At 42.8% G+C, this 20,401-nt stretch overlaps 1 protein-coding gene across 11 annotated transcripts in view; it reads left to right on the forward strand.

Moving 5' to 3' along the window:
• Positions 1 to 20,401, forward strand: part of ABLIM1 (actin binding LIM protein 1) — a 350,053-nt gene that overhangs the window by 109,617 nt on the left and 220,035 nt on the right. The window contains exon 1 of one of the 11 annotated variants that reach the window (XM_060241592.1): positions 6,007 to 6,159. The exons of the other annotated variants lie outside the window; for them this stretch is intronic. Within the exon in view, the coding sequence (XP_060097575.1) occupies positions 6,144 to 6,159 (16 nt within the window). The 5' untranslated portion in view covers positions 6,007 to 6,143. Of the gene's footprint in view, positions 1 to 6,006; positions 6,160 to 20,401 lie in introns of those variants that run through there. 11 annotated transcript variants of the gene reach the window in all.

Raw genomic sequence — 20,401 nt, forward strand, 5'->3', positions numbered from 1 at the left:
TGAAAAATGGGACTTGGCTTCTCTGAACAAAATGTCCTAATGTTCAGAAGTTGCCTTTACAGGCATCAGCTTCCAAAGAGGAAATAAATGATTTTCCTTTGAGTGAGGTGAATGATCTCAGAAACAGAGGGTTAACTGCTTTTATATGCAGGAGAGTGATTTCAGAAGGACTGATAGCATGGCAGCTTTTAGGGAAATATCAGTGCTTATGAATTAAGGTCAGATGTTTTATCTTTGTTGAGGTCTTGCTTGAGTAGCCTTTTTACGAAATACAGCATGACCTGCAAAGCATAGATAGTCTGAACTGCCCTGCAAACTTCTTATATCAAATGGCAAAATGATTTGCTTTTATTATTTCTTAGAACTATTCTTAGTACCTAAGTGATTCACATAAATTGGAATGTCAACCTTTCAGGGCTCTGATCCTACTGCTTATCGGTGAGCCGACAATAGAAACCCTGCCTGGATACAAGAGGGAATTGACATTTTCCCCTGATGCATTTTTCCTGTATGTCTCATCCTATCCAAATAACAGATTTGGACAAATAAGGAATTTTTTAAAACCCACATTATTTAATATAGCTCATACTCTGTGGTGTATTAAATAAAACACTTGAATATATACAGCAAATAAAAACTCTACATCCATGGTTTCTAAGATATACTAGCCGTCAATCTCCTGTTGGGCTGATGTCTGCATTTGCTTGCCTGTGTGGAGGGACTGCCTTTTGGAGACCAGAGCTCTGCTTAAACACTGGGTTAAGATGAGAGGGTGCTCAGTATTATGTTAACTGTGATTAATACTGAGAAGAAGGGAGCTCCCAGTCTTGTTCTCTTTTCCTAATTCCTTACCCATGGTAACGGCTAAACACCATGCCTTGCCCACTCAAGGTATGGTTGCCAACTCCAGGTTGGGGAATTCCTGGATATTTGAGGGTGGAGCCTGGCAAGGGTATGGTTTGGGGAGGGAAGGGAAGGGACCTCAGTAGGGTATAATGCCATGGAGTCCACCTTCCAAAGCAGCCATTTGCTCCAGGAAACAGATCTCTACTGTCTGGAGAGCTGCTGTAATTTTGGGTGATCTTTAGATCCCACCTGGAGGTTGACAACCCTAACTCAAGGAAGGATTCAGTATTAAATCATTGTTTAATTGAAGCCTCCCCACCCCCTAAATATGTTATGCTGGCAAAACTAGTCCGACAGAGTAATTTCTTTCCAGTTTGTCAGTTGCTAGAGTTTTCCATGGTAAAAGAAAAGAAGCTGGAAATAAATGATTTTGAGGACAAAGTATGGGTGATAGTGTGGTTCAGCATTCTCATCTGCTGCTTATTTTGCATTTTAATTGCTGCTTTCCTCACCTGTTTTACACCCAGTTCTAACACATGGATCTGCCATTATTGTATCTAGTTTGAGCCTCTCTCAGGGAGTGCCTGAGATAACCTGAGCTACTGGTGTCATTAACTAAAGCTAGCCTTAGGCAGTAGATTCCAAATGAATGCAACTCCTGCTTAGTTTTGTTTTTGTTCATTTAGATATTGAAGCCCTGCTTTTTCTCCCCATGGAGACCCAAAGTTCTTTACAAGAACAGAACAATTCAGCATAAACAAGGAAGCAAGTAAACTATGTCCTGGGCCATTTCCGGATCCGGTTTTCTGGCTCATTTCAAGGCTGCAGGTTCTGAACCAAAAGCCCTTACACCAAAGTCTCATGCTTTAGTTACACCAAATGCTTTAGTTACCCCAAAGTCTCATGCTTCTGGCTGTACCTACAATTTATACCTAGAACAGGAAAGGAGAACTTTGTATCCAACTCTTAAAATGTACTAGTCTGCTACTATAAGAGACAAGTGGGAAACCATAAGGACTTCTGGGAGGCATCTCATTTCCCCCTCTTGCCCTGTTTCCTCTTTCATATGAACATATGAAGCTGCCTTATACTGAATCAGACCCTCGGGTCCATCAAAGTCAGTATTGGCTACTCAGACTGGCAGTGGCTCTCCAGGGTTTCAAGCTGACGTTTTTCACACCTATTTGCTTGGACCCTTTTTAGTTGGAGATGTCGGGGATTGAACCTGGGACCTTTTGCTTACCAAGCAGATTCTCTATCTCTGAGCCACCATCCCCCCCATGGGTTAAGATGAAACGTTAAGATGAGAGGGTGCTCAGTGTTATCCTTTTCCTGAAAGCCCCCATGGCCTCTCCCCTTTCCTGCTTGCATCTCTCCCCAGGGCTGCCAACCTCCAGATGTGGTCGGGAGGTTTCCTGGAATCACAATGGATCTCCCAACTACAGAGATCCAGATTGGGAAATTCGCAGAGATTTGGAGATGAAGCCTTGGGATTGTGAGGTTTGGGAAAGGAAGCAACCTCAGCTGTACACCCCGCAAGACAGCCATTTTCTCCAGGGGAAATGATCTCTGTCATCCTTGAGCAGTTATAATTCTGGGTGGTCTCCAGACCATACCTGGAGGTTGGCAACCCTAGTTTCCATGGAGGAAATGGCTGCTTTGGAGGATGGTGTATATGGCATTGTACCCCTATGAGGTCTTTTCCCTCCCCCAAACCCCGCCCTATCCAGGCTCCACTCCCCAGATCTCAAGAAATGTTCTGACTTGGAGATAGCCACCCTAGCTCCTTCCCACCAAACCGTCAACCTATCTCTGTCTTAAACATTCCTCTTCCCTTGCCTTGGAGCAGCCCCAACTTCCCCTGTCCTGAAGCAACCCCAAATGCTCCCTCCACCGAGGCTGCTTCTGGGAAACCGGGTACCCTAGGAGCAATGGGAGGGGAGAGCTGGAAGACTGTCACACAAGAGGAGAACTGCCCCCCCAGTGCATGAAGATATTTTCTATGGTCGTTTTCGCACTCACCTTCAGCCGGCGCGACCCCCCTCTTCACCGCGCAGGATCTGCGCGGATTTCGCACTAAACGCCGCGGAGCAGCCAGAAAAGCCGGAAGCTCCCGGCGCAAAAGCCGCTCAAACTGAAACCGCCAAAAAGCAGTTGGCGTTTGCGCGGCTTTTGCGACAGGAGCTTCCAGCTTTTCTGGCTGCTCCGCAGCGTTTAGTGCGAAATCCGCGCAGATCCTGCGCGGTGAAGAGGGGGGTCGCGCCGGCTGAAGGTGAGTGCGAAAACGACCTATGTGATCAACCCCAATGTTGTGAATAACATTGCTTATTCTTTTAGTCTTATTGTTTGAAAGGCTGATTATTGTTACTGTGTGTTGCTTTTTGTATCTTGAAGAGGAGTTTCCTAAATACATAACATATTTAAAAAACAATACAAGCAATTTATGGTGTTGAATAAACCATGATCATAGAAGTCATTTTTTTATTTTCATATGAGAATTCTTGATCATCATTGTCCATGCTCTCATAAGAACATTATAGAAGCCACATTGGATCAGGCCAGGGCGCAGCCAATCCAACACTCTGTGTAACATGGTGGCCAAAACCCAGGTGCCATTAGGAGGTCCACCAGCAGGTCCAGAACAACAGAAAGTCTGTTGCCCCCCCCACCCAAGCACCAAGAATATAGAGCATCACTGCCCTAGGCATAGTGTTCCATCTATTTGTTGTGGCTAATCATGGACCTCTGCTTCATATGGGGGGGCACAGTGGGAGGGCTTATAGTGTCCTGGCCCCACTGATGGACCTTCTGATGGTGCCTGGGTTTTTTGGCCACTGTGTGACACAGAGTGTTGGACTGGATGGGCCATTGACCTGATCCAACATGGCTTCTCTTATGTTCTTATGCTCATCCAGTCTTCTGTTGAATCTGTCTATGCTTGTAGCTGCCACCACTTTCTGTAGCAGTGAATTCCATGTGTTAATTACTCTCATATGAAAAAACTGCAGCATAATTTTCAAGCACAATGATGTAGAAATTGCTGCTAACCAAATTAGTGAATGCCCAATTCACTCTTTATGTTTGTCCATACAAGCATATTTCTTGGGACCACCAAAATTTCATATGTTTGGGAAGAATTTCCTGAGTGGAAGGCAAGAGGGAAGGGGAAGTCTATGGCAGGAAGTTCATGCCTTCAGCCTTTGAAGAGACCATCCATGACCTAAACAATTTCTGATGGGTTTGTTCTATTGTTTTGTTTCCTCATATGTTAAACTGTATACTGCTTTTCAGGGGTGTTGAACTTATTTGTTATGTGGACTGGATCTGACATAAATGAGACCTTGTTGGGTCGAGCCATGTTGGGACAGGCCATGTGTGTTCCTATTTAAGATTAGGTAGCAGAGATATAAACTTTATAAAGGACACAGACAAACACAATTAAATATATATATTGGCCTTAAAGGTGCTTTCTTTGTATCTCTCCCATGGGATCTGGGGAACTGGGCAAACGAAACTGTGGCTCTTTCCTTCCTTCCCCTTGGGACTGGGGGGAGTGAGCCTTAGCAAACTGAAGGAAGAGAGGCTTGGCTCAGTAGCTCTGCTGTGCAATTAAGAGAGCCTGGAAAAACAAGTTCTGCCTCACCCTTCCCCCTTTCTCCACAAGGGAGGAGCCTCAGCCAATGGAGAAAACAGAGGTTTTGCTCTGTAGCTCCTGTGTAATTGAGCAAGCCTTGCAAAGCAAGCTGTTATGCAGAAGGAAACAAAATATAGAGAGAATGAAGCAGATGGCAGCCAGTTGCTCAGGGGCATTATAGGAGACCTCTGGGGGCCTGATTTGGCCCCCAGATTGCATGTTCGACACCCGTGCTGCTTTTAATGTCTTGATGGAAAGGCCAGGTTTACATGCATAAAATAAATAAAGCAGTAACACAATGCACAAACTGGCCTTCATTTCCTCTTAAAATGGTGCTACTAATAACAGTATCCTACTCAAGGGAGATATCATGAAGATAACCCCCAGTTATCAAAATACTTGGACAAAAACACAAGAGGCGTAGAATTACAAAGTCCAGCCTAGGGAATTCCTATAGATTTGGGGAAATGTCTGTGGAAGGGGGAATTTGGGGAGATTGTACCTAGAATCTATAGTATGTCATATACTTTGCCCTCTGAAACAGCCATTTTCTCCAGGGGAACTACTGCTGTAGTCTGGAGATCAATTCTAGAGATTGGCAACCGTTGGTATTATAAATCATCATCATATTAGTGACAGGACCTTGTTGAGGAAGGAGCTTAGTTTTTGTATAATTTGTACTACTTTTAACTATCTCAGGACAACTGTCACGAAGGAATTAATAATCCACTACTATGGAAAAAAGATAAAAAGTCAAGGATACAGAAATCTTGAATAAAAATATTCCCAATATGCATAGCTTTTGAGTTAGAATAAAATTAAATCAGTGACAACAAAAGTTACTAAATGTGGCTTGTGTGTGCACACTTCTGAGAGTGAGATCCAGATGAAGACTTGCAGGTGCTCCCAGAACAGGACAAAAGTTGCCTTGTTAGTCTCATGTTGGGAGATGGAGCTGTAAACGTTTTAGTATATAATTTATGCAGTAATCTTTCATCTGTTTAACTTCTCTGTTTTGTGGTGCAATTTATGAAATCATGAAGGTCTTCTGTGATTTTAATGTTGTGTCTTTCTGAAAACCGATTGAACTGAAAACTGATGGAATCATTTGTTTTTAATTCTGTGGGAGATATGTGTGCCAGCAAATCTCCCCTTTCAGTTTTACTACTGGAAAGAATTCTTGTGGTATCTCTCACTCGCACTCCCATATCTGTCACTTGGGGAAGTCCTGGGATATAAGCTCTGTTGTGCCTTGTCAGAATACTGCAAGGTGGTGTCAGTGACTGGCTTAGAGACAGCAGAATATTGTGTTCTCTACACAGTGCCTGTTTTTGCTGCAGTTGCCAATTTTTTCCCCGGCTGTAGAAGGGGCAGAGTCCATACGCTGGGAGCTGCCGTTAGGAAGAGTAAAACAGACTGAGTGAAGAGCTGAGAGTTAAAGAAAGGAAGAGACAGCACCAGGCATTTAGATTACATCAGCTCTGGTGGGAAAACAGAGAGTGCTCTGGTATAGGCTTCCTTTGGGACTTTTTTTGTGTGTGAATGTGAGAGAGGATTCTTTTCTGCCTACTTCTGCTGGAAGGGAAAGCACAAGTGTGTAAATGTGTTTGTAAATACCTCAGTTAATCTTTGCTGCATCTGCTACCAAGACGATTTGAGGGCCATGGTGAAAGAAAAAGGTAATTTAACCATGCATAGCTTCCAGGTTAAAATCAAAGCAGCTTGGCAAGTTAATGTGTTAGTTATGTTTTGTTTTGTTCCATATAAAGTTTGGTAAAGTTTCTCATTACTCCATTTTTTTTAAAGCTCATATAGTTTTTAACAAGCAAGTCTATTTAAAGGTAATAATAAATAGTGGGTTTCAGATATAAAAGTTCACATATTTTAGGATCCTTTTAATATTGGCCTAGAGATTGCGTTTAGAATGGTACTTTTGCTGTACTTCATCTTAGCAAAGTTATAAAGAATGGACGCCTTGACATTACAATTTGAAAAGCAATTAAACTATAGTTCTGAATCTACATATTTTTAGAGATTGTTTGTTTGCGGGGGGGGGGATGACTCCAATCACTTATTTGCCTTTTAGAATCTTAAGCTCAGTTCATTTCAAGTTTGTTTCAGAGAAATATTGCTGATGCCTAAAAGTTTAGACTTGCATATGTGAACAACATGTCTGTGAGAGGAATTAGTAAAACAATTTCTCATTTAAGGAAAGATGGACAGAGCTTTTCCTGAATGGACATGCAGTTTATGTACTACATTCTGAGTTGACACATGGAGTGATGAGATACTTGGACTTTTCTTTCAAAGTACATGACTTCTCTCTCTCTCTCTGTACTTTAGGCAGTTTACCTTCTGTAACTTATACCTGGAAGAATGAAATCTAGGGCTGCCAATCCTCAGGTGGGCACAGGGGTTCCCCCGGTTTGGAAGCCCTATCCCCACTTCAGAGTCATCAGAAAGTGGGGAGGGAAATGTCTGTAGGGCACTCTATTATTCCCTATGGAGACCAATTCCCATAGAGTATAATGGAGAAATGATCTGCAAGTATCTGGGGCTCAGGGAGGATTGTTTTTTGAAATAGAGGCACCAAATTTGCAGCATAGCATCCAGTGCCTCCCCAAAATATCCTCCAAGTTTCAAAAAGATTGAACCAGGGGGTATAATTCATTGAGCCCCCAAAGAAGGTGCCCTATCCTTCATTGTTTCCAAATGGAAAGACGGCATTTAAAAGGTGTGTGGTCCCATTAAAAGTGATTGCCAGAACTCCCTTTAGGGTTCAGTCATGCTTTTCACAACCTTGCTCCTGGTTCCACCCCCCATGTCTCCTAGCTTCACCCCCTAAGTCCTCAGATATTTCTTGGAATTGGCAACCCTAATGAAATCTGAATGTCATCATGACACATAAATAGGTTATTTGGGGTCTTATATTTTTAATGTGCCACTTCCCACATGTCTGTCTTAAGGTATTTGAAAGTATAATGTAAGAAGAGAAGACAAAGTATCTTTTTCTAGGTAAATACACACTTAGCAAAATGCTGGAAGGCATCCTTAGGAATGCCAGTCTGCTATAGAAAACACATTGTTTGCCTTTCTTATGTTATAATAGTTTGTGATACTGTTCACTCCAAACTCTTAAAAAAATACTAGAAGTCTCTCCTTGTTGTAGTAATTAACTGGGTTGAGCCAAGAATTGCTAGTTTTCTCCCCCTACACTTTCAGCAGTTAATGACAGGCAGAAATACAGCAGCTTTTCCCATTGTATTTTCATAGATTGAGATGGTGCACCTGATGAATAAAGGTACAAGACCTATTGTTAAAGTTACAAGAGGGTTGCCAAGAAAAAAAATCCCTAGTAGTTTGGTTTCTTATAGTGTGAGGGAACTGTTCTGAGGCAAATGGATGGACTGGCATTTTTCAATTGGTGTTTCCTCTTCAAGAGACTTCTAGATCTGTCCTAAATGTATTAGTTATTGCTAAGGGTTGTAATATTCCCTCCCAGAGTTAATTCACAGTGAAGTCCTGAAAACTGCTAGTATGAGGGCAGTCTAAGCTTGAGTTTCTCTGACCAAGAAGGAATTCCAGTCGAGCCTTGTTCCATTCTTCTTCCACTCACTCATTGATTGCATAGTCACAGGAACATAGGCACTGAAACATTCAGCTCAGCTTGCAACAGGGTCCTAGCTTCCTTCCTTCCTCTCATTTCTAAGCTGCCTCTGAAACCATCCTATTGGCTCTTGAGGAAATAGACGTGGGGGGTGCAAATTAATTATGCAGCCATAAAACTGCTGTGTTCTGGCACTGGCAGGCTTCATTTAAACTAGACTCAGTCCCAGTGCACTGAGATGTAAACTGGTTCCTAATAGTTTTCTTCTAGACTAGCGTGTTTTGTCATTTCATGTTGCAGGACAAGTGCAATGGGTACGCAGTAGGGTTGCCAAGTCCAATTCAAGAAATATCTGGGGACTTTGGGGGTGGAGCCAGGAGACTTTGGGGGTGGAGCCAGGAGACATTAGGGGTGGAGCCAAGATCAAGGCTGTGACAAGCAGAATTGAATTCCAAAGGGAGTTCTGGCCATCACATTTAAAGTGACAGCACACCTTTTCAATTCCTTCCTTCCATAGGAAATAATGAAGGATAGGGGCACCTTCTTTTGGGGCTCATAGAATTGGACCCCCTGGTCCAACCTGCTGTTTTTATACCTTACTTCACATTCAAAATGGCAAAAATAGCTATTAAAATAGTTTCTAGCAATCTTGTGACACTCTATAAAGGAAAAGCTCCTCTACTGTAAATGTGAAACAAGAACTCTGAGGGCACAAAATAGGGCACAGACTATTTTCATATAACTCTTCATTTACATATATGTCAAGCTAAAGTTGCTTATTGCCTATTCTAATGTTAACCCCCCCCCGCCCAAATATTAACCAGCAGCTGGCAGAAAACAAACAGCCCTAATCATGCCAGAAAGAAAACATGTTTCCAAATCTAAAACTTAAAATAGCCCTTGGCCTACTATATACAGAAGGAAATATAGGAAGAGAGGCATAGTTAAATTTTAAAAGGCATTGTAGCTTCCAAACAGATCACTATCGTGTAGCACACAGAAAAAACCATAAGAGCTCTGTGTGTGTGTGTGTGTGCTTGCTCTCTTCACATACCCCCATCTAATTTCATCAAGAGACAGGCATCTGTGTTCATGGCTGACAGTCACAGATCCCAGGGACGACTGATTCCACGCTGAGGTGCCGTGGCGAGGGCGACGACTGCGCCGAGGAAGGCGCGGGGAGCCCGGTGGAGGCGAGGAGGGGAAACTTAGGGAGCGGAGGGCGGCGCAGGGAGAGCCACCGCTGAGGAAGCCAGGGAGGCAGGTCATAGCCCCGGGGACTCTGGAACGTCCTGCGGGCGCCGGAGCCGCCACAGACCGAGGCCAGGCAGCCGCGAGCTGGCCGACCCGCCTTCCCTCAGCCTGCGCCTCAACGGCATGGCGCACTCTCTCGAACAGAGCCTCAGCCACTGCACATGCGACAGAAACCTGCGCGTGCCGCTTCACACACGCACGCACACCTCTTCCTCAGAACTTCCTTCTGCAGAGTCAGATTCGTTTCTGAATCTGCAGAAGGCGCCGTTTCCCTCCCCTCCCCCCGCTGCTGTTTTTGGGGGGAGCGGGGGAAGAGACTGGAAAACCTGGCGTCTCCCGCCAGAGCGGGAGGATTGGGACCCCTAGTACGCAGTAGTTCTAATATGTACCTGGGCAAATGTGGAAGCTTGACAGCTATTCTGATTCAAGTTTCTGATAATGTAGTTTGGGCACACAAAATGCACAGCCAGTTAACTCAGGTATTGGTTGATCTGGTTTACTTTGCCAAGCAGTCCCTTCGCTTGTATACCAGCTTTTCTGTATACATGAGCAGGAAGCAAACAAAACAAAACAAAGAACAGCTTGGACATTCACCTAAGTCTTCTGTATATCTGTCAGTTAAGAATTAGAAACATTATTGAGGAATGTAACAGTGTGCATTGACGGACAATCCAGCATACTAGTGACATATTTCCAGTTCAAGTGTTTGTGTGTTGGGGGTGGGGGAGTTTACAGTAAATGCACCCTAATGGAGGTCAGAGCCTATTTTATGCTCAGTGAGTATATCTTCACTAAGCTGGCTTAACTTCATATAAATGGAAAGGTGATGGAAGCATCTTCCTGGTCTGGGCCTGATTCTTAGATGTGTGGACTGACTGTTTCTGAGAGGCTGCCCAGCTTTAACTCCTGAGGTGATTCCTCATGTGCATGTATTCATGAACAGTGTCTCTGAGATCATTGAAGGTCTTATTTCACAGTGCCAACAACTCTTTTAAGACAGTGTAGAACAGATTTCACTACTCTTTTCTACTCAAATATTTATTTAAAACATTGTAATGCCACCTACCACCCAGTTGGGGTCTGCAAGGTGGCAAACATAAAAAAAAAATACATTTAAACAATTGACTTATGAACAGCTGATTACAGCCGAGACCTAAACATCTGTTAGGAAAAATATATAAAAGGCTATTGCAATATGAAACAAAACAAGTGAAGGGCTGTATAATTAAATTGATGAAATATCTTTATGAGTGAATGAGAAAATTTGGGACAATTTTTTTTTAAATTTGCTGAGTCTCAGATGCTAGGGGAGAATTGGCACAAAATGTTTTTAGATGGTACATTACAGCTAAAGAAATTGTAAAAGCTAACGAGCTATAATGCCAGATGTCGGAAATGCAAAAGTACAGATTCAATGTTCTATAAAGCCCCCCCCCCCCAAATTTTTTTTTGGATAAAGAGCCATGAAGAAATACAAAAGATGTTAATAGTTAACTTTCTGATTAATTAAAAAAAATGTTACTAAATATATTACCATGTAATATATTAAGAATCCACAGTGAACTATTTAACTATATGGTAATGGCAAGGAGTGACATTTGCATACAAATGGAAAGCTGATAAATGCCCAGAATTGGCTGATTGGAAAAATAAATTAACTGAGTATGCAACAATGGCAAAGCTAACATCCTACTTGCATAAAAGCCCACATTCAGAATTCCAAGCAAAATGGTACACATTTTTTTGAATACATAGATAAAAATCAGAGTGTAGTACTTTAGGGATTAAAATAAGAACTATAAATGATAATGTCCAGAATGATTAAAAGGCAGAGCTAAGTAATATATGTCTATAATGATCAAATGTTAGAAATGTAAGGAATAAAAAAATAGAACACAGACTAAAATAAAAAAATATAAATAATCTCTATGCATCAAAGTAAGATCTGTTTGACAATTTTGATAGAAAAATGTGGCTAATTACAATTTAATAGATAATATTGATGATTATAAATGATCATCTTTAGTTAATATTTATGCTTTTGTCCACCAGATATGATTGTTTAGTGAAAATGTAGCAGTGTAGTATTTCTATCTTATTTTTGTTTGTGTTTGTTAGTATAGAAAAATAAAAAATGACTAAAAACATGCAAACAATTAAAATACAGTTACAATGATAAAATTCAATTGAAAACACATAAACAAAACTAGGAGAGCCAATAAGCATTATTTACTTTGTGTTATTCTAACTATAATAGTAAAGCTTCATGGGACATTGTGTCTGATTAATTTCTCTGATCCCAATCCCACAACTTATTTTAAAAATGAATCTGAATGCCTGCTGACCCCTAACTGCTGCTTGGACCATGATTACTGCAGCCTTAGTTTTATTTACTTTGGGCATTGTGAAGCAACCTCATAATGGAATGCATGTGACAGACACAGAGGTGAGCATATTTCAGTCGCAAAAATAGAAGCAAAGGCAGTGGGGTCTGTGTGTATGTGGTCAAGGTGCCGAGAACAGTGAGTCAGCCAGCTCCTTTGTCCCATACCACTTTTCAACATAAGATGTGATTTACCATTTTACTTCTCATTTGTCTTCTTGGAACCCTGTGAGTTAGGTTAGGCTGATGGCTTACAAAGGGCCATGGAGTGAATTTGTTCACTGAGGTGGTAGCAGTGTGTCCCCATTAGGTAGGTTTCCCATTTGAATCTGGATCTCCTATATTCACGCTGTCTGCTTTATAAGTCTTTGACAAAGTTCCATAATTGAATTTCATATCTAATGGTTCTTTGATAAACCACTTCTCTAACAGGCACATGGGAATGCTTCTCAGTACAAAGCCATCTGGCAAATGTGTATATCATCTACTGATGAGCAAACAGCCCTGTATTCAACCCCAAACTGCTCAGAATACCCTCTGTAATTTTCAGACATTTGAAAATGCTTCGGATGCTTGCAAAATATGTGCATGAACACCCATAGATGCATGGTGGTGCCCCAGTCCCCTAGCTTTCAATATTATCTTTCTAAGGTGGGGAGTAACTTCCTACAGATGGAGCCAAGAGGGAATGTTAAAGGGTCTTGAAAGGGTCCAGGCAAAGAGGTGTGAAAAACCTCAGCTTGAAACCCTGGAGAGCCGCTGCCAGTCTGAGAAGACAATACTGACTTTGATGGACCAAGGGTCTGATTCAGTATAAGGCAGCTTCATATGTTCGTATGTTAAATATGTTAAATTCAAGTGGAGTGATGGAAAAACTCAGGAGACATACACAGCAGCTGAAAAGTCATCCTCTGTACTTTACAGGGTGTTGTGGTGGAAAAACAGGATGCGGAGGTTAAAAACACTGAATATCGTGGAATAGCAAGATGATGCAGCAGCATTGTCTTTTCTTCTTACACAAGGTCATTTCCAAACAGCATCCGTAATCTGCCTGCTGTCCATGCCATTTGAAATGCTGATTTTAGCAGACAGATAATCCTGGATCATCAGCATTTTCCCCCTATGATTAGCTTCCTTAAGATACAGAGTTAAAAGTTAAAACACAATCATAACTGTTACAGATGGAGTTCAAAATCCAGACCATTTCTGTCTCTCTGAGCATGTAATGGACAAGTTAATCATTTAGAGGCCTTCTACTTGAAGTGCTGATGTCACATACCAATTAATGACAGATTCAAGTTGACTTAGTGTGCCATTGTCTTCCATTTGGACTGATCAAATGTGCAACTGTCTTCAACCTGATATATTCAAATGTATTAGGTTTTAAAGTTATCTGGAATAGTTAGAAGTTCCCTGGAAAAAGCATCCACTTGCAGGAAGGAGACAGCTGAAAATATTTCTGCTAAAGTTTTTTTTTGTCATGAAAAGGAAATTGGGAATTCTCTTCTGTAATTTTTGAAGTCATGACAGGCTGGTTTTTAAGCACTTCACAGAATAGTGTTGCCAGGAAAATACCTGGAAACTTTGGTGGTGGATGCAGGAGAGGGTGGGATTTGGGGAAAGGAGGGACCTCAGCAGGGGTGGAATTCTAGCAGGAGCTCCTTTGCATATTAGGCCACACCCCTCTGATGTAGCCAGTCGTCCAAGAGATTACAAGGTTCTTTTCTGTAAACTCTTGGAGGATTGGATACATCAGGGGTGTGTGGCCTGATATGCAAAGGAGCTTCTGCTGGAATTCCACCCCTGGACCTCACCAAGGTATAATGCCCATAGAGTCCACCTTTCAAAATAGCCATTTTCTCTAGGGGAGCTGATCTCCGCCAGCTGGAGATCAGTGTAAAGCCAGGCCTCACCTGGAGGATGGCAACCCTGTCACAGAACAAAGCCTCTCTGCATGTGAAAAATTGTCACATTGAGGAGAAGAGTTCTAGCCTAGTATTCTCTCTTAACGAATAACTTCTACCATGCAAAAAGAACTGGACATTCAGGCATTTCAATTTTAATATAGTACCTTGTTCTTCATGTTGGCTAAAACTTTCACATGTCACTCTTCCATCCAGGGCAGGTTACAACAAAACAGAATACATCAGTAGAATAACAACAGAGACAAATATAACCCTGCAGTGAACTGCCAAAATGATTGAATAATCTTCAAGACTTGAAAATAAAGGGTTGGGTTTTTTTTTGGCAGTCTGGGACTAGACTACTACTGCATGCCACATATCCTTATAATATATATTTTCACATTTCTGCCAGGGAGCTCAGGGTAATGTAAGGCTGCCAAACTCCAGGTGGGGCCTGGAGATATCCTGTAATTACAGCTGATCTCCAGACTGCAGAGGTCAGTTCCTCTGGAAATGACAACTGATTTGGAGGGTGGACTGTGCCCCACTGAAGTCTCTCCCCTCTCCAGGCTCCATCCCCCAAATTCCAGAAATTTCTTCACCCAAAGTTGTCAGGTAGGTTATGCAGAGTGACTGTCCTGAGGTCACCTAGTGAGTTTGATGACTGAGCAGAGAGATGAGCTCAAGTCTTGGTCCTTGTCCAACCTCAGAATGTCTATATTGTACCCTTTATGACGTGCCACTGCAGCTGCTGTAGAAGCTTACCCAGTGCCTAAGTTCGAGCATTTTTGAGAAATACTTCAGATCTCCAAATACTTTATGCTGGCAGATATTAAGAGTTGTTTAAGCCATAGTTAAAGATATATGTGTCTGTATATACCTTGCAATATATAAAGAGTGAGAATAGCCAACAGAGAGAGAGGCTATTTTAAACTGTAGAATTCTTACTTTTGCTGCTTTAGAGAGCGGTGTTGGTTTGGGTAGGATACCTGTACATTTTCCTGATTGAGGAAAAGCAGCTTGGGACCTCTAGTTTGCAGGGGTGAGGGGAAATTATTAAATAGCTGCCCCATGCCATTGTCTGCTATAAATCACAGCCCTAGTGGTTTTGTAACAGCTGCTTCAAAGAATCATGGAACTATAGGTCACATGTAGCATGTTTATCTTGGAGGGGTTTTACATTCTTTCTGAATAACATGAACAAATCCTAGATGCCTTAAATGAAATATCCCCTCTATAGCATGGATGTCACTGGCAGGTAGGTGCGATATTTGTCATGTAAATGTAACTCATAATTTGTCACAGCAGAATTGGACCATCTAAGTAATGTGTGTGGTTATATGATTCTCTGGGATTTCAGCCCCTGAAGTGCACAGACAGAAACTGATTTTGATGTTGGTATCTATGGGGGAGGGTGATAGTTTGTCAGTTAAAATGTTGCCTTTCCCCTTCTGTTGATCTGGGTGAAGATCAGTATTGCAAAGATCACTAGTGTATTAAAAAACACAAACAGCAGGGAGATAAGAAGTATTTCCTGAATTTACAAAAATTATAGATCCAAATATAATCTCTGATAAAAACAGAGCTGACTTTGCCACCAAACTGTGCCATTTTGTTCTCACCCATAACTACTTCAGATTTGGCAGTGAACTTTTCCTACAGATCAATGGTACAGCCATGGGCACCGCATGGCCCCACAATTTGCTAACATCTTCATGGCTGACTTGGAGCAGCGTTTCCTAAACTCCCACCCACCCACTCCTACGTACCTTATACCTGCGGGGTGACATGATAGGGGTTTACAAGATAATGCATGGGATGGAGAAAGTAGAGAAAGAAGTACTTTTCTCCCTTTCTCACAATACAAGAACTCGTGGGCATTCGATGAAATTGCTGAGCAGAAAGGTTAAAACGGATAAAAGGAAGTACTTCTTCACCCAAAGGGTGATTAACATGTGGAATTCACTGCCACAGGAGGTGGTGGCGGCCACAAGTATAGCCACCTTCAAGAGGGTTTTAGATAAAAATATGGAGCACAGGTCCATCAGTGGCTATTAGCCACAGTGTATGTGTGTATATAAAATTTTTTGCCACTGTGTGACACAGAGTGTTGGACTTGATGGGCCGTTGGCCTGATCCAACATGGCTTCTCTTATGTTCTTATGTTACATTGATGACATTTTTATGGTCTGGACACATGGTAAAGAAGCCCTGGATACATTACACCAGGCATTCAATGACTTCCACCCCACCATCAACCTGACAATGAACCAGTCTACGCAAGAAATACATTTTCTGGACACCACTGTTAAAATACACAATGGATGCATAGACACTACCTTATATCGGAAACCTACTGACAGACAAACATACCTGCATGCCTCCAGCTACCATCCCAAACAATCCATTGTATACAGCCAGGCTCTACACTACAGCCGCATTTGCTCCAATCCTGCTGACAGAGATTTTCACCTGGGGGATCTACAACAAACCTTTTTGGAACTAAAGTACCCACCTGATGAAATCAGGAAACATATTAACAAAGCCAGAATGATACCCAGAGAAAACCTGTTACAAACAAACCCAAAAAAGACAATAACAGAACATCACTAGTGGTTACACACAACTCTCAACTGAAAACAGTTCAACGTATCATCAACAACTTACAACCTCTGTTGAATAGTGACAGCTCTCTTTCAAAAGTACTGGGGGATAAACCTTTTCTTGCACACAGACAGCCACCTAATCTCAAAGTGGAGAGCCAGTTTGGGTGGAGAGCCAGTTTGGTGTAGTGGTTAAGTGTGCAGACTCTTATCTGGGAGAACCGGGTTTGATTCCCCACTCCTCCACTTGCACCTGCTGGAATGGCCTTGGGTCAGCCATAGCTCTGGCAGAGGTTGTCCTTGAAAGGGCAGCAGCTGTGAGAGCCCTCTCCAGCCCCACCCACCTCACAGGGTGTTTGTTGTGGGGGAGGAAGGTAAAGGAGATTGTGAGCCGCTCTGAGACTCTTCGGAGTGGAGGGCGGGATATAAATCCAATATCTTCTTCTTCTTCTTCTTCTTCTTCTTCTTCTTCTTCTTCTTCTTCTTCTTCTTCTTCTTCTTCTTCTTCTTCTTCTTCTTCTTCTTCTTCTTCTTCTTCTTCTTCTTCTTCTTCTTCTTCTTCAAACAACTCCTCACCCACAACAATATAACATCTCATCAGAGCATGGACACTGGTACCAGAACTTGCAATAAACCCAAGTGCCAACTTTGCTGCCACATACACCCAGACAACACAATCACTGGACCTAACAGCATTAACTACACCGTCTCAGGCTGATTCACTTGCTCATCTTCCAACATTATATATGCCATTAAATGCCAACAATGCCCTTCAGTTCTCTACATAGGGTAAGCAGGACAAACCCTACGCCAAAGGATAAATGGACACAAATCTGACATCAGGAATTACAGAACTGAGAAACCTGTGAGGGAACACTTTAACCTTCCATAGCATTCAATGGGTGACCTCAAAGTAGCTGTTTTACCGCAAAGGAACTTCAAGAACAGAATGGAGAGAGAAACTGAATTACAAATTATTATGAAACTTGGAACAAACACCTCCCCAGGACTGAACAGGGATATTGGTTTTTTTATCTCATTACAGATGCTAAACCCACTCTCAGAACTTCAAGAACAGAATGGAGAGGGGAATTGCTGAATTATAAACTATTATGAAACTTGGAACAAACACCCCCCCAGGACTGAACAGAGATGTTATTGTTTTTTTAAATCTCATTACATATGCTAAACCCACTTTCACCAAGTAGGGCGATATATCCACAGTATTCCAATGTATTTCTCTTTTAGGATAGTGTATCAAAATAATGCTTTTGTATTGACATACTCAAACTAGGGATATTGGCTGTTTATCTCATTACATATATTAAACCCATCTTCTACTGTATTTTAATGTATTTTTTTTCTAATGGCAAACTAGAATGATGTTACATGTTAAAATGTAAATTAGTTGGACAGGAAAAACTTCTGGGAAAGAAATGTCTTCTTTTTGACCCAGGTTTATTAGCAACAGAATAATTAACAGGCATTGTCACATTCTTACATGTTGATGTTTTATGGTTTTCCACGCTAATTCAACCCAGATCAAAGGTTTTCTGAATTAGTTAATTTTACTGTTCTGCTATTGGTTTTTAACTTTGTACCACTTGGCGTTCCAAACCCCACCAGGAATATGTGGCTCTGCTTTCTGTACTTTATTCCTCGTCTGAAGAAGCGTGCATGCACACGAAAGCTTACGTTCTGAATAAAACTAAGTTGATCTTAAAGGTGCAATTGACTCCTATTTTGTTAGAAAAATTATGTCTGTTCTGTGCTTACCTCTTCCATCTGCTTTGCTTTTTATTTAGCTGTCTGCAACTTCATGTTTTCCATTTGGCATATATTTCTGAAGAGCACAGCAGCAATGAAACAAACATACTTCAAATGATGAAGCACACACCACGTCCCAAACCCTCTTCAAACCCCGCACAATCGAAGGAGAGACAGGATTCCGCGTAGCAACCCTGGGACCGGCCTCTCTGGCCCACCCCTCCAGCATCTTTTGAATACAAAAGTCAGCTGTTTCTTCCCTATAACCCAGCGCCTTACTGACAAAAGCCAATGCAGACAAGCACCCCCTAATGGATCGCACGGCCAACCTTTTACCTTGCAGCAAAACACAGTAATGGAGCAAATGCTCCACCAGGAGGGGCCAAACCCTGCAATACCCTACCTCGGCCTTAAAGTCTTCAAACTGCCGCACAGCCCGTTTGTAAGACTTCCTGGTGCTGGGCGCAATGGCTAGACGTATCGCTCTGCAGGCCTCGGCTCTCCAATCAGCCATAGCTTCTGGGGCATTGGCATCAGCTCTCTGTCAGCATCTGGGGCCAGTTGACGAAACCTCTCCATCTGTTTATGAGATAGAGCGTCAGCCACCCCGTTACCCCACGAACATGCTTGGCTAAAAACAAAATGTTAAGCCGCAAACAGCGCAGAGTGAAGGCCCTCACCAATCTCATAACCCGGCCAGATTTGGATGAAAGGGAATTAATGACGTGGACCACTGCCATATTATCACATCAAAAATGAATGGTGTGATTGGCCATAACCTTCCCCCACAGCCAAACCACGACTAAAATGGGAAAGAACTCGAGAAACGTAAGATCTCGGTTCACTCCTACCCGTGCCCAGGAGTCAGGCCAACTATCCACGCACCAATGTCCCCGGAAATAGACTCCAAAACCTAAAGATCCAGCAGCATCAGACATGACCTGGAGCTCAGCTTCGAGCCTCATGTCGTCCCTCCAAAAAGAGACTCAATTGAAGGACTCCAAAAATTCCTGCCCAACCCTCAAATCATCCCTCATGCTGCAGGTGACCCTAGTTCTATGCTGAGGCAAGCGTAATCCTGCCATGGCATCGCACAGCCTTCTAAGAAAAGCCCTCCCAGGAGCAACCACTTTGCAAACAAAGTTGAGGTGCCCAACTAGCTGCTGCAACTCCAACAAAGTAACCTTCCTTTTAAGAAGAAAAGTAGAAATCCTAACCCTCAGCTCCACTATTTTCTAAAGAGGCACCCTAGACAACTGCCCAATAGTGTCAATCTCAATCCCCAAAAAGGTCAACCTCTGGGTCGGACCTTCAGTTTTCTCAGGTGCTAAAGGAATCCCAAGCTTTGCCACCAGCTGAACAAAGCCAGACAGCAACTGCCCACAACGCCCAGTCCCCTCGGACCCACAAAAAGGTAGTCATCCAAATAATGAAGGACATCGTGCAAACCCACTTTCTCCCACACAGCCCATTGCAAAAATGTGCTGAAATGCTCGAAAGCAGAACATGACACAGAGCAGCCCATTGGCAATGCTCTATCCATGTAAAATTGATCCTCAAAAGAAAACCCTAAAAGCTCAAAATCATCAGGATGGAGAGGTAAAAGGCGAAATGCAGACTTAATGTCGCATTTTGCCAATTCTGCCCCCACCCCGCAATGCCTCACCATGGCAATAGCCTGGTCAAAGCTGGTGTACCTAACAGAGCATAAGTGCTCCGGGATCCCATCATTCACTGACTTCCCCTTAGGAAAAGACAAATGGTGAATCAAACAAAATTCACCAGGCGCCTTTTTAGGCACCACACCCAAAGGTGAGACTCTAAGAGTACTCACTGGAGGATGTGAAAAAGGACCCGATATCCTTCCCTCAGCCAGCTCTTTTGCAATCTTGTCCCTAACGACCTGCTCCAAGCCCTCAACTGACTTAAGGTTTCCTGACATAAACGGAACTCGAGGACCCTGAAAAGGGATCCTAAACCCAACTTTAAAACCTTCTAACAAATACAAACTATCAACCCTTCGAGGGTACCTCGACAGCCGCTGCTCAAGAGGTCCCACCCTTATCGGGCTGGGCCCCTTTCTTAGCTGGAAAGGCTCCTCCGCTCCCGCCAGGCTTCTTCGTATTTTTACGCCCACGGGCTCTAGGGCAGTTGTCAAATGAGTGGGAACCACCACACATGGGGCACTTGTGCTTGAACTTGCACGCCTTCCTTTTACATAGCCCAAGGGATCCAAATTCCCAGCAGAGCATGCGGGGTTGAACCGCCTGCCCCGCTGCACCACGGGGAGAGCCTGATGAGCCAGCAGCAGATGTGGATGACCTACTCACCAAGTGACCACTATCAGAGCGATCACCCAGATTAGGCCTAGCCGGGGACATAACCTGCAGCCAAAGCTGCTGA

This window comes from Heteronotia binoei, chromosome 6, assembly GCF_032191835.1.
Source record: "Heteronotia binoei isolate CCM8104 ecotype False Entrance Well chromosome 6, APGP_CSIRO_Hbin_v1, whole genome shotgun sequence".
Taxonomy (NCBI): domain Eukaryota; kingdom Metazoa; phylum Chordata; class Lepidosauria; order Squamata; family Gekkonidae; genus Heteronotia; species Heteronotia binoei.